Here is a 13,762-nt window from a genome sequence, read left to right on the forward strand (position 1 = left end):
GTATAAAATTAGCTAGAAAGGAGCTCTGGATTTCATTATGCACTTACTTGGCTGTAGGATGTCAGTACAAACAGTTGCTCTTAGTAAAGCTTGGAAGAGGAGGCATATGGAGCAGTAATGCAGAAGACCATAGGAAAAAAAGCACGTAGGAAGTATGGTGTGCCAATTTGCAGCCATTTGCTGAGACCACCTGTTGCTCTTGTTCTTATATTGAATATGTTGCACTTTGTAGTCTAAGTTATTCATAGTCTCAGGAATGATGATGCTGGCTGTTACCAATAGCACTGAACAAACAATATGGTAGGAGAACCTGCAGCCTTCTCATCTTCCACAATCAGTTTGTAAGACAGAAATACTGTAATGTCTCAATGCAACCTGAAACTCTCTACCCACCATTAAGTATTTTCCATCTGTCAGTATTGATCGTGTTTATTTCATCTTGGATAATAGTCTACTAAGCACATCTTAATAGATTATACCCAGATAAGAGGCAGAATCTGAAATTATCTGAAATTGTAATGTTTTTCTAACTCTGAATGCCAAAATGTTGGTCTTCATTGCTCTATAAGCTGCATCACTCCAGTACTATGTAGTTGACAAAGATGCATAGGTACTAGAAAGCTTGGGCAGAAGTTGTGCAATTATTGATCCAGTGGTCAAGCAAGTTTCTCTGCTTTGCTGAAATGTACTACTTATTAATTGTACCTGATCTTGTTACAAATGCAGATCACCTTTGACTTACCTACAGCTCGATACTGTAACGTGCGGTTGGAGATTCCCCGTCTGTAACCCGCTGTGGGCGTACAATTTGGACGCGTAAGGCGATCCTGCGATACAGCCTCCAGTTTCACGCGTCCTTAGCGCTTCTTGAAACCGACCAGTAACCCTTTCCGCACCCAGCATGTATATGATATGTAAATGAACGAATTAGCTATTTAATGAACAAATTATCTATTCCCCTCCGATACTGTGATGCTCGCTCCGATTATCTCCTTTGTAACCCGCTATTTTGCCGCGTCCTTAACCTGTTAGTTTACCACCTACCCTCTACCTGGTGTTAGTGTGGTGTTTGAACAGCTACATACTGGACTGCACCATGGACAAATACCTGTCACTTTCCAAATCCCCCATCTCCACACGGGTGGGCGTCCGTTCATCCAGGCGGCGGCAGGAGCCGGCGGGCGGGTGGGCGCCCGTTCATCCAGGCGGCGGGAGTGTGGGCGCCCGTTCATCCAGGCGGCGGGCGGGTGGGCGCCCGTTCATCCAGGCGGCGGGAGCTGGCGGGCGGGTGGGCGCCCGTTCATCCAGGCGGCGGGGGCGGGTGGGCGCCCGTTCATCCAGGCAGCGGCGGCGGGAGCCGGCGGGCGGGTGGGCGCCCGTTCATCCAGGCCGCGGCGGGAGCCGGCGGGCGGGTGGGCGCCCGTTCATCCAGGCCGCGGCGGGAGCCGGCGGGCGGGTGGGCGCCCGTTCATCCAGGCCGCGGCGGGAGCCGGCGGGCGGGTGGGCGCCCGTTCATCCAGGCAGCGGCGGCGGGAGCCGGCGGGCGGGTGGGCGCACGTTCGATCCAGGCCGCGGCGGGAGCCGGCGGGCGGGTGGGCGCCCGTTCATCCAGGCGGCGGCGGGAGCCGGCGGGCGGGTGGGCGCCCGTTCATCCAGGCGGCGGCGGGAGCCGGCGGGCGGGTGGGCGCCCGTTCATCCAGGCGGCGGCGGGAGCCGGCGGGCGGGTGGGCGCCCGTTCATCCAGGCGGCGGCGGGAGCCGGCGGGCGGGTGGGCGCCCGTTCATCCAGGCGGCGGCGGGAGCCGGCGGGCGGGTGGGCGCCCGTTCATCCAGGTGGCCCGTTCATCCAGGTGGCCCACCCGCCCGCCGGCGGGAGCCGGCGGGCGGGTGGGCGTACATTCATCCAGGCAGAGGGAGCCTGCGGCGAAAGCGGCCTCCGGCAGCCCCCGCCGGCAGTGAATGAATGCACGCCTGTGTACACCCGTGCGATTTCGGCTCTCAAGGCAGTCACATGCCGTGACGTCAAGCGTCGTGACGTCACGCCTTGAGCGCCGAAATCGCACGGGTGTACACAGGCGTGCATTCATTCACTGCCGGCGGGGGCTGCCAGAGGCGGCTTTCGCCGCCGGCTCCCGCCGCGGCCTGGATCGAACGCGTGCCCACCCGCCCGCTCCCGCCACTGCCTGGATGAACGGGCGCCCACCCGCCCGCCGGCTCCCGCCGCCCCCTGACATATAGGCGCCCGCCGCCGCCTGGATCGAACGCGCGCCCGCCGGTTCCCGCCAGTAATTTTACTTTTTTTTTTACACTTTATTCCCTTTTGTTTTAATTTTCGCCCTGCGCCTTGCTTCGGGAGGGGGGAACCATCCACTTCCTGGTACCTGTCATTTCAAATGTCAGTTGAAATGACATTTGAAATGACAGGTACCAGTGCACCCAGGATACTGTATAGGTGCTGTATTAAGCGCCTATACAGTAAAATTGGTTGCACGGGTCTAACGCTTCCCTAACGCTTCGCAGACGCGACTTGCATTTGCAAGCAATTTACATAGAGTATCGAGCGATATGTAAAGAGAACTGTGCGTGCGGGGAACGAGGGTGCGCCCGGCACTGCCGCACTCTTTCTAACGCGGCCTTACAGTATCGACCTGCTAGTTAGTTCATATTGCACAGGAGTTGCAAATTATGCATGAGTACATTTATAAATAAGCAGATTAGAACATAAGTTGCCATACTGGGTCAGACAACAGTGGCCAATCCAGGTAACAAGTACCTGGCAATACCCAAACAATAAATAGATCCCATGCTACTGTTGCCGGTAATAAGCCATGACTATTCCCTAAGTCAGCATAATTAATAGCAGTTTATGGACTTCTCTTCCAGGAACTTATCCAAATCTTTTTTAAACCCAGCTATACTAACTGCACTGACCACATCCTTCTGCAACAAATTCCAAGCTTAATTGTGTTGAGTGTAAAATCATTTTCTTCTGTTTGTTTTAAATGTGCTACTTGCTAATTTCGTGGAATTCCCCCCCCCCCCCCCCCCCCTAGTCCTTCTGTTATCTAAAAGGGTAAATAACAGATTCACATCTACCCGTTCTAGACCTCTCATGATTTTAAACATCTCTATCATATCCCCCCTCAGCCATCTCTTCTCCAAGCTGAAGAGCCCTAACCTCTTTAGCCTTTCCTCATAGGGGAGCTGTTCCATCCCCTTTATCATTTTGGTTACCCTTCTCTGTACCTTCTTCAGTGCAACTATATCTTTTTTGATTGTCTTAGGCTGCAGAAGGTCACCAGTTTGATTCCTGAATTGGGTCTTTTGCACCCCGAGTTACGGATACTATGAAGTCAACATTCACAGCCCCAGGATGGAGGGAATCATAGTCATCAAAGGTGACACCTGGTGGCCAGATTTGGAGCACATGATTTAGAGTTCCAGGGGAAGCCCTGGTGTGCATGACTCCCAGCCTTTGGATCGTTGCTGCAGTGATCATGCTAAGAACTATAGAAGGGCCTGTTAAAGTAGGGGAACATTCCCTGGGTTGTTGTGAATGAAAACTTGTCGCACCAGAATCCCAGCACTAGTTCAGATTGAGCTGGAAGAAAAAAAAAATGTGTCTTGTACATACACAGTGCAAGCAATGAAATCAAAATGAACCTTTCAGATCTACATCATATGATAACTTCAGAATTGTACTTTAAAATAGTAAAATGATTTATTTATTTGAATGCTATAGATGATAATATACTTGTTTCTTGGGAGTAGAGTAGATACCATGCCTATAATTTGAAGGAAATACTTGCTCATTTATGGTAAAATATTTCCTTTCTCATTTTTGGTGAAAAAGGACTTGCTAGTACCATATTATATTTTTAATGTGCACTACTGCTTTTGTTTGTTGGTAAGTGTGATTGAATAGATAGGGCAAGCTTATACCAATTTCTTCCAAAGAATTTCCCTGTTATAATAACCTACTTACACTCAGCTACAGATGTAGATGTGATTTTTTTACTTAATAAAATTTCATATTTTTTTTCTCTTGTATCTAGATGCCAGAATTTCAGAAGAAAACGGTCCATATCAAGGACCCTAAAAGAGTGGAAGAAATTATCTGTGGCCTTATCAAAGGTGGTGCTGTCAAACTTCAGGTACTATTTGTAGGAAAACACGTGCAGGCCTTACAACTTGTCCATACCCCTGATTTCCATGTTGTCCAAGAGCACTGCACACACAGTAACCTAGTAGATGACAGCAGAAAAAAACAGCCAGCATATCCAGTCTCCTGTTATTCCTGTTCAAATTGCAAGGATATAGCCCAGCTGCCAGAGTGTAACCACTTGTAATACGGCAAGATATTACAAGTATAACCACTTGTAATATCTCGCCTTATCTAGGACAGCTTGTCATCTGGCTCATTTGTATGCCACCCTTTTGGGCAAGTAAGCATACAAAATACCCTACTTAGTTTATACACACAACCCCAAACCTTTATTATGTAAATAGCTACCAGTACCAGTGTGGTCTTCCCCTGAATATCTGGCCTTCTAGTTCTGTGCAGCCCAACAGACAGATCTGGCTACATGAGTGCCTGTATTTCCAGTAGGACTTCTGGTTATTACTGTACTTGCAGCCTGCCAGATAGTCCTGGCTACCTGAGGGCCTCTGTTTCTGCTAGGACTTCTAGTTATTAGCATGCTAGCAGCCTGCCAGACAGACCCATATGTTAGCATGCAGAACCACAAGTGCCCATTCAAAATATTACAACGCTAAGTTAATTGCTGATATACTTTTACAGTAAAGTGGAACACAGGCTTAGAAATGCCATTTACAAAACAAATATATAATAGAAAAAGAACAAAACCCAATGAAACAAATAACAGCAAGCATGTACCAGCTCAGTAGTTCTCTGGCTGCAGACAGGGAAGCCCTCTGGGGGTTTTATTTTAACTGATAGAATAGGACAGAAAATAGGCTTCACATATTGAAATAAAAATGTTTGCTGTTTGCATATACCTATCCAATGTTCAGGCCAAGTGATTGTTTATTATAAACAGCATTTCTGAGATCACCAGATTTCCATTTTTGCCTTCCTCATTATTGTAATTGCAGCACTGTGGGCGCAGAGAGGTATTACCATAATTATGGTGCTAATGGCCCTTGTATATGAAATCAGTTTTTATTTACCTGACATTTTGTCATTAAAATATTATTTTACAGTATCCAAGGACATTAGTCCTCATGCATGGGTGACATCCACAGATGGAGCCCAGTACAGAAATTTGATATCAAAGTTTCTGTTAACTTTGAACATATCATATTACCCCATGTCAGTCTGATCTTTTCTGCAGAGCCCACAAATTGTGATTTCTATCTGTCCTGCTGTTAGGGAACCTCAGGTTCCTGAGAAGGCTGGATTCATTTTTTGCTGGGTCCTGCCTAGGTAGATTTTGTTATTCTGTTTTATATGTTTTCTTTATTTTTTGGCAGCTACATGGGGCAACAGCATTGGTACATCAAAGCAGCACCAATTGTCATTTTGTCATTGAGTCATTGAATTTTCTGGGCTTATTTCTCACCCATTGCCCTTACCAAAGAAGGCAAGTGACTTCAATAAGTGCCCCTTGTGTGAGAGGTGCATGTCTATCTTAGATCTCCATGATAGACATGTCCTTTGTGTTAGGTTTTGTAGGTTTCGTGGACCCTTGGCACGAGGTGGGAGTTGACTGTCCCTGAGGGGTTGAGCCCCACAAGGCCCCACCGTCGGGAGGCGAGGTGGAATGGAAACACAGGCAACTGGACCACGGCTGTCCAGCCACGTGATCGCAGACACCTGCACTGTGGCCTCGAGGAGCGGGGTCTGAGAGAAACAGATCCAAGGTATTGCAGTGCAGGGTAGGACAGGAGATAGAGTAACCCAGAGGAAGGGTCTCCAAGGCAGAGATGCACAGAGCAGGCCCGAGGAGCGGGGAAGTGTGGAGACAGGATCTTACAATGTTGGGACTACCCCGAGGAGTGGGGAAGCGAATAGACGGAATGTCCAATGTGATAATGCTGAAGCTACCCCAAGGAGCGGGGAAGTGTGGAGACAGGAGCTCTGGTGAGGTAACGCTGAGGCTACCCCAAGGAGCGGGGAAGCGTAGAGGCAGGAGCTCTAGTGTGGTGATGCTGAAGCTACCCCGAGGAGCAGGGCAGCGCAGGACAGAGTCCTGGAATGGGAGGTGCAGAGCAGACCCTTGAGGAGAGGGGACCCAGAGCCAGAGTCCAAGGTGGAGAGCAGAGATCCAAAGCAGGAATGGCAGGTCCAGAGAACAGGAACAAGCTCCAGAGGAGCTCAGGGAACTCGTTGCCAAGTCGGTTAGCATAGGCCAAAGTAGGTGCTTAAATAGCTCAGGCTTGTGATGTCATCAGCCGGGGATGCCGCTGGAGTTCCCGCCATTAGGCCTTTAAAGGGAGGCCTGGTGGTGCGTGCACGTGCCTGGGGAGGCCCAGAGTCAGAGCGTAGGTCGGCGGCATCCTAGCCGCCACGTAGAGTCTTGAGAGCCAGGAGGAACGTGGCGATAGCGGCTAGCCACAGCTGCAAGTTCACCAGGAGTGGAGAGCAGAACATGGCATGACGTGAGTTGGGTCGGCCGCAGCCGCTCGCAGCCGACAGTTATAACACTTTGCCTGGGGGTCAGTCATGAATTTGAAGGTGACCCTTAGTGTGACTGTGGGGGGCATCTATTCCAGCTTTTCCTAATAAAATAGAACTTTGGGGTGCATAAATTCAGGCCATTGACATTAGAGGCATTGACATCAAAGGACTTGGGAGCTACATCATCCGTTGACAGTGCATCAGGCTTCTTTGACATAGAGCTATATGGGAGGATGTACCAACATCTGTCCTCTTCTACCCAAAGAGAGCAAATGGTTCAGCCTCTTCAGTTCTGGCATTGAGTAGTTCTGATGACGTCCATCAGGTAAAGGCTAAGAAGCATCAGTATCTGTGGCTATTGATGCTTGATGACAGGAACAGGAACATTCTGGCAGCAGCCTAGAATTCCCTGGAGTGTTTCCATGATGAGGAGAGCTCATCCTCATTCTGTCTTGGGAATTATGTCAATCTCCAAGGGTTCAGGTGTCAGCCTCTGACATATCTCTGGTATCCTAAGAAGACACGACCTCCCCTCCTGCCTTCTAAGCCATGTTGACATCGGCAATCTTTGAGGAGGAACTGGATAGGAAAATCCAGGAGGCCTTGGATTGAAAGATGCAGTGCATTAGTGCTCCACTATTGATGGCATTGTTGTCTCTGCAAATGGACATCCAGTTGATACCGGAATCCTTGCTGGCATCCAGTGGAACAGCACCAACGCTGCCACACTCTCTATCCCATCAAGAAAGAAAACTTTCCTGAGATGCAGTGCTTATCGGGGGTCTAGGGTCCAAAAGACAAGCGCATCTCTCTGTGAGGCTGTCTATCTGCCAAGCGAGATCTAGATAACTACCATTTGTGCTCTATCTCAGAATATTCCTGGGGATATGGCTATGGATCTGAGTATTTCTTTGATCAGATGGGGTCAACAGGTCTTCCCTCCATCCTCTCTCCTCCACAGGAAAGGAGAAAGTGCCTCTCAAGCATTTCCCTTTTCCTGCGGAGGCCATTTATGTTACAGCAGGAAAATGAGTCCAAACAAAGATGCTGGACATTCTCCACTTCGTGTAACCTCTGCAGATATTTTGGCAGTCCCAGTCCATGAAATCTTTCAAAAGGTGCAGATGAGGATGTGGGAAAGTTCCTCTCTGTTGCTCTAGTGAATATGGAAGTGGACACGAGATATTTTGTACAGACGACTCCAGGATTCAAGAAACAGGAGCTGCCTCACCAGTCAGTGGTGATCTAATCCACTTTCAAGAAAACCAAGAGGTCCAGAACCCATTCCTCAGTGACCCCAGGGAAGATTTCTTGTATGCTAAAGGAAAGTGTTTCAGGGAGTTATGCTTCATACATGTATAGCATCCTATCAACTCTTAATGAGTCAGTAAATGCAGGACATTCTGAGGAAGGTGAAAGAAGCAGCATGACAAATTCACAGCACTGGTGAACAGGGAGTGCAGAAAACGCATGGTCTAGTTGACCTTTGATGTTTTCGAGATTGCATTTCAAGTATCTCTGCAGTGGCTACCAACTCCCGCAAACTTGCCTGGCTGAGAGTCTCAGACCTCTTACCAGACTTCCAGGAAAGACTCATGGATATGTCATGCAATGGAGAGAATCTCTTTGGAGATAAGGTCAAGAAAGCAGTGACTCAGATTAAAGACCACTATGCAACGCTTCAGACCTTCTACACTGCCACTTCAGACTCCCCATCCTCAATCAGGAGGTACCCAAGTGGAGCATAATGGAGACATTTCTTTCAGCAGAGGAGATATTTTCTTCTGCCCCCTCAGTAAGGTCAGTAACAGGGTCCTCATGATCCTAGGAGAGCACCCTAGAGCCACAACCAGCCACCCAGCAAAAACCTGGAACAGGGTTTTTACCAGATCATAGAGAATATAGTCGATCTCCAAGCACCAGTGCCAGAATATTTGGCTGAGGTTTTACATAAGCATTTAGGTTCTCAGTATATTATGAAAAGGGTACAGACTTGAACCTACTGGATGTCCCTACCAAAACCCACTCAGTGGTCTCTCAGTATCAGGACATGCTGCAGCTAAATGTGCCTTCTTAGAAGCTAATGGGTTTAAGCCCATTCCACCAGGGGAAAAAGTGTGGGGATTTTACTCAAAATCTTTCCTGATGTCAAAGAAGTTGAAGGATCTCCGTCCCAACCTAGACCTAAGGACATTGAATGAATTCCTGAAAAGGGAAAAGTTCAAGATGATTTCCCTGGGCACCCTGCTTCCCTTTCTTAAAAAAAAAAAAAAAAAAGAGGGGGGAACTGGCTATGCTCCCTAAAACTAAAGGATGCTTGTACTCACACAGAAATGTTTCCAGATCACAGAACATATCTGTCTCATAGTAGGGGATCACCATCTCCAATATTGCATACTGCCTTTTGGTCTGGCATCAGCTCCTTGTATTTTCACAAAATATTAGACAGTGATGGCAGTGCATCTATGCAAATTTGGGTGCATGTATTCCGCTATTTGGATGATTGGCTGGTCAAGAGCATGTCTCAAGGAGATGCCACAGAATCAATGAGTAGAACCATCAGGGTGTTGGAGTTCTAGGGTTCATCAAGAACTACATCAAGCCCCACTTGAGCCTGTCATCTCAACTGGAATTTCTAGGAGTATCGCTGGAAAGAAGAGGATTGTCATAAAGATGTCTGCAGTGGATAGAATAAAAATGAGACAGCAGGCATCAGCATGGGCCATATTATGGTTGTTGGGTCTCATGGCATCTGCTGTCCATGTTACTCATGTCTTCACATGAGAAGAGCCCTGATTACTGTGGAGTCAGGCCACTCAGGATCTTTGGGACAGCATTCAAATCACTCAGCCTCTGAATAACTTCCTAACGTGGCTGATTCATTAAAACCTGGCTAAGGATATGTATATAACATTTGGTGGGGAGCCCGTGAAGACAAACTCTGCACCCAAGGCTTTTGGTCGCCTCAGGAAATGCTTCATTAAATAAACTTCCTGAAGCTAAGAGCAGTTTGGTATGCTCAGAAGGCTTTCAGAGATTAGTTGGTGAACAATTATTCTCATCCAGATCAACAATCAAATAGCATTGCTGTACATCAACAAATGGAAGGAACAGAATCATACCTCCTGTATCAGGAGACTGTCCAGATGTGAGACTGGGCCATCTTTCGGAATGATTCTTAGAGCACCCCCTTGCCCAAGCCTAGCCACTGCCATCCTTGACTCACTTGACCTCACCTCCTCCAAGGAAATTGAATCAATTCTTAAAAAGATTAAACCTGCCTCCCACCCCACAGACACCATCCCCACTAAAGCACTCCTAACTATTCCCAATACTATTGCCAAACCCCTAGCTGACATCATTAACTGCTCCATCTCCTCTGGCATAGTCCCAGACACACTCAAGCATGCAGTGGTCAAACCCCTGTTCAAAAAACCATCGTTAGACCCCCAACGATCCATCTAATTTCCGTCCTATCTCAAACCTCCCATTTATCTCGAAAATCATGGAAAAGGTAGTCAACTCCCAACTCATGGACTACCTTGAAAACAATAATATCCGTCACCCTTCACAATTCGGTTTTCGCAAGCACTTCAATACTGAAACCCTATTACTCTCCCTCTCTGACCACCTCATCAGAGGCATGGACCAAGGTCACTGCTACTTTCTTGCCCTTCTCGACATTTCCTCTGCATTCGACACGATGTGCCACAGTCACCTCCTCGCTCGCCTATCTGACATAGGCATCTCAGGTTCAGCCCTCCTGTGGTTTAAATCCTACCTGTCTAATCGTCAATTCTCAGTCAAAATAGACAACGCTGAATCCACTCACTACTCCCTCTCCCAAGGAGTTCCACAAGGTTCCTCCCTCTCATCCACCCTATTCAATATTTACCTTACACCCCTCTGCCAACTCCTATCTGACCTTGGCCTCAAATTCTACCTATATGCAGATGACATCCAAATCATCATACCTATTCATGACTCTATCTACGAATCTCTAAAACTCTGGGAGAAATGCCTTGCTTCCATTAATACCCTACTCACAAATCTCCAACTTGCTCTAAACACCTCCAAAACTGAACTGCTCTTCATACCCCAACACCAAATCCCTAAACCCTCTCTTGCAAATGACCCAGCATATAGTTCCATCTCTACTCAGCCCTTTGTACGAGCCCTCGGTGTCCTGATCGACCAGCAATTGAACCTAAAGAAAAACATCAACAATATCCTCAAAGAGGGTTTCTTTAAGTTCAATGTGCTAAAAAAAACTAAAACCCTTACTGCACACCCATGATTTCCAGACCGTCATTCAGGCCACCCTCTCCTCTAAAATGGACTACTGCAATTCCCTTCTCCTAGGTCTTCCCTATTCCACCATAAAACCGCTTCAAATGCTCCAGAATGCAGTAGCGAGGATCATCACAAATGCCCGTAAATCTGACCACATCACCCCCATCCTCAAAGACCTCCATTGGCTCCCGATCCCATCACGCATCCTCTATAAAACCCTTACCATTATTCTTAAATCCATCTACAGACACAATTCCAACTGGCTTGATGAACTGTTCCGCCTCATACCCTCTAACCGCCCCACCAGAGCAACCTACAAAGGAACCCTCCATGTGCCATCCCTCAAGAAGGCACACCTCACCTCCACGAGGGATCGAGCCCTCTCCATTGCCGGTCCTAACCACTGGAACTCTCTACCCACATACCTCCGACTTGAGCCTTGCACCATCAAATTAGAAAATAAGCTAAAGACATGGCTCTTTAAGCAGGCTTACCCAGACTAGTGCGCCCTGCACCGCTGACACTATCCTGCATCATTACCTGACCTGAACCTATGTATAAAGTTATTTTTAAATTGTTTACATTGTTACTTGTTATCTTATACAGTTTGCTGCTCTCGCTTGCCAGCCTCTGCTTCTTATCTTCCTTTTCTCTGTAGTCCCATCCCTAGTACCTGTTTGATGTATTTTCTACCTGCAGTTCTGATGTAAACCGGTATGATGTAACCACTAATACCGGTATAAAAAAAAGCTTTAAATAAATAAATATTGGGTTGACAAAGAAAATGTCCTAGTTGACAGACTGAGTCAGATCCTGAAACCCCATGAATGGTCTTTGGACAGTTGAGTAGCATACTAGACAGTACACTAGTGGCACACACCCATTGTAGAGCTGTTTGCATCCCCTCTGAACAGGAAGACTCTGCTCTTCTGCTCCAGGGAACTCATAGCAAACTAGCCTCAGGCACCCTTATCCTGGATTGAGGCCAGGGCCTGCTGTATGCATATTCTCCAGTTCCTCTCATTACAAAGTTGTTGAAACTCAGAAAAGATTTAGGAACTAGGAAACTCATAGTACTAGTTTGGCCAAGACCGATTTAGTTTACACTCCTGTGAGAGATGTCAGTGAAGAATTCAGTCATACTGGGGAATTCCCCCAACTCTCCTCACTCCAGTTTCAAGGACTGTTGTGCCATCCCAACAGTGGGTGCCTGGCCCTCATACCATGGATGTTGAGAGGGTAGCTCTACAACCCCTGAATGTTTCTTAGAATATGTGTTGTAGCCTTCATTGTTCCAGGAAGGACTCCGAAAGAAGTCCTTTGAGTTAAAGTGGAGGAGGTTTGCCTTTTGATGTGAGGGAAAGTCCATAGGTCCATTCTCCTGCACCACACAGAAACAGCATGATTACCTTCTACATCTTTCAAGGTCTTAAGACCAGAGTTCGTCACCATGTAGAAGGTAGACTCATTTCTGTACAGCCTTTAGTTGTCCAATTTGTGAGAGGCTTGCTTCCCTTGAAGTCTCCCATCAAGCTTCCACCAGTGTTATGGGACCTCAATATGATATTAACTCAGAGATGAAAGCACTCTTTGAGCCTAGAAACTCTTTTGAGCTGAAGTCCTTGTCCTGGAAGGTTATATTTTTGGTCTTGGTCATTTCAGCCCACAGAGTCAGTGAGCTTCAGGCCCTAGTGACTTATTCAACTTATACTTTTTTTTCACAATAGGATGGTTCTGTGCATACATCCTAACTTCTTGCCTAAGGTAACGTCAGACTTCCACCTCAGTCAGTCAGTTGTTCTTCCAAAATGTTTTCTTGCGCCATATGGGCCAGATTTTAGTAGGTACGCACAGGCGTAGATTGTGCGCGCAACCTGGCACACACAAATCTACGCCCGATTTTATAACATATGCACGCAGCCACGCGCATGTTATAAAATCCGGGGTCGGCGCACACAAGGGGGTGCACACTTGTGCACCTTGCGCCCGAGCCCTAGGGGAGCCCCGATGGCTTTCCCTATTCCCACCGAGGCCGCTCCGAAATTGGAGCAGCCTCGGAGGAAACTTTCCTTTTGCCCCCCCCCCCCCCACCTTCCCCTCCCTTCCCCTATCTAACATGCCCCCCAGCCCTACCTAAATCCCCCCCTATCTTTATTTTATAAGTTGTGCCTGCCTCCGGGCAGGCGTAGGTTGCGTGCGCCAGCCGACGGCCAGCCCCCGATCCCGGACACAGCGGCAAATGGCCGCTGTGCCTGGTGGCTCCAGCCACGCCCACGCCTCTTTTTTCAAGCCCCGGGACATACGCGCGTCCTGGGGCTTGCGCACGTCGCCGGGCCTATGCCAAATAGGCTCGGCCCGCGCAGGAGCGGGTTTTCGCGGTTATGCACGTAATATACATGCGTAACCCTTTTAAAATCCGTCCCTTTGTGCACAAAGATGAACAAGCGCTGTTCAAATTTGACTGCAAGCCAGTGTTGGCCTTCTATCTGGAGTAGACCGAAGCCCTTAGAAAGTCCACTGAGCTTTTTGTTTTTTTGACACAACAAGCCTGGGATTGCCATTGCCAAATGTACTCTTTCAAATTGACCAGCAGATTTCTTCTCCTATGTCGTGCCCAGGCAGGCATGAATCTGGTGTGCCATGTCAAGGCTCTTTGTATCAGAGCCATGGCAGTGTTGGTAGTTCACCTAAGATGAGTCTCTATGAAGATCTACAAGGCTGTGACATGGAGTTCTTGCCACACATTCAAACACATTGGGGTAGATTTTTTAAAAAAGCGCAATTGCGTACTTTTGTTCGCGCAGCAGGCACAAACAAAAGTACGCTGGAT

The 13,762-nt window shown here is 47.9% G+C and overlaps 1 protein-coding gene across 6 annotated transcripts in view; it reads left to right on the top strand.

Moving 5' to 3' along the window:
• Nucleotides 1-13,762, top strand: part of NT5C3A (5'-nucleotidase, cytosolic IIIA) — a 198,295-nt gene that overhangs the window by 110,713 nt on the left and 73,820 nt on the right. For all 6 annotated transcript variants that reach the window (XM_029589778.1, XM_029589781.1, XM_029589782.1 and 3 more), the window contains one exon: nt 4,055-4,153. In XM_029589778.1, coding sequence (XP_029445638.1) covers nt 4,055-4,153 — 99 coding nt within the window. The remainder of the gene's footprint in view (nt 1-4,054; nt 4,154-13,762) is intronic.

This window comes from Rhinatrema bivittatum, chromosome 2 (assembly GCF_901001135.1).
Source record: "Rhinatrema bivittatum chromosome 2, aRhiBiv1.1, whole genome shotgun sequence".
Taxonomy (NCBI): Eukaryota; Metazoa; Chordata; class Amphibia; order Gymnophiona; family Rhinatrematidae; genus Rhinatrema; species Rhinatrema bivittatum.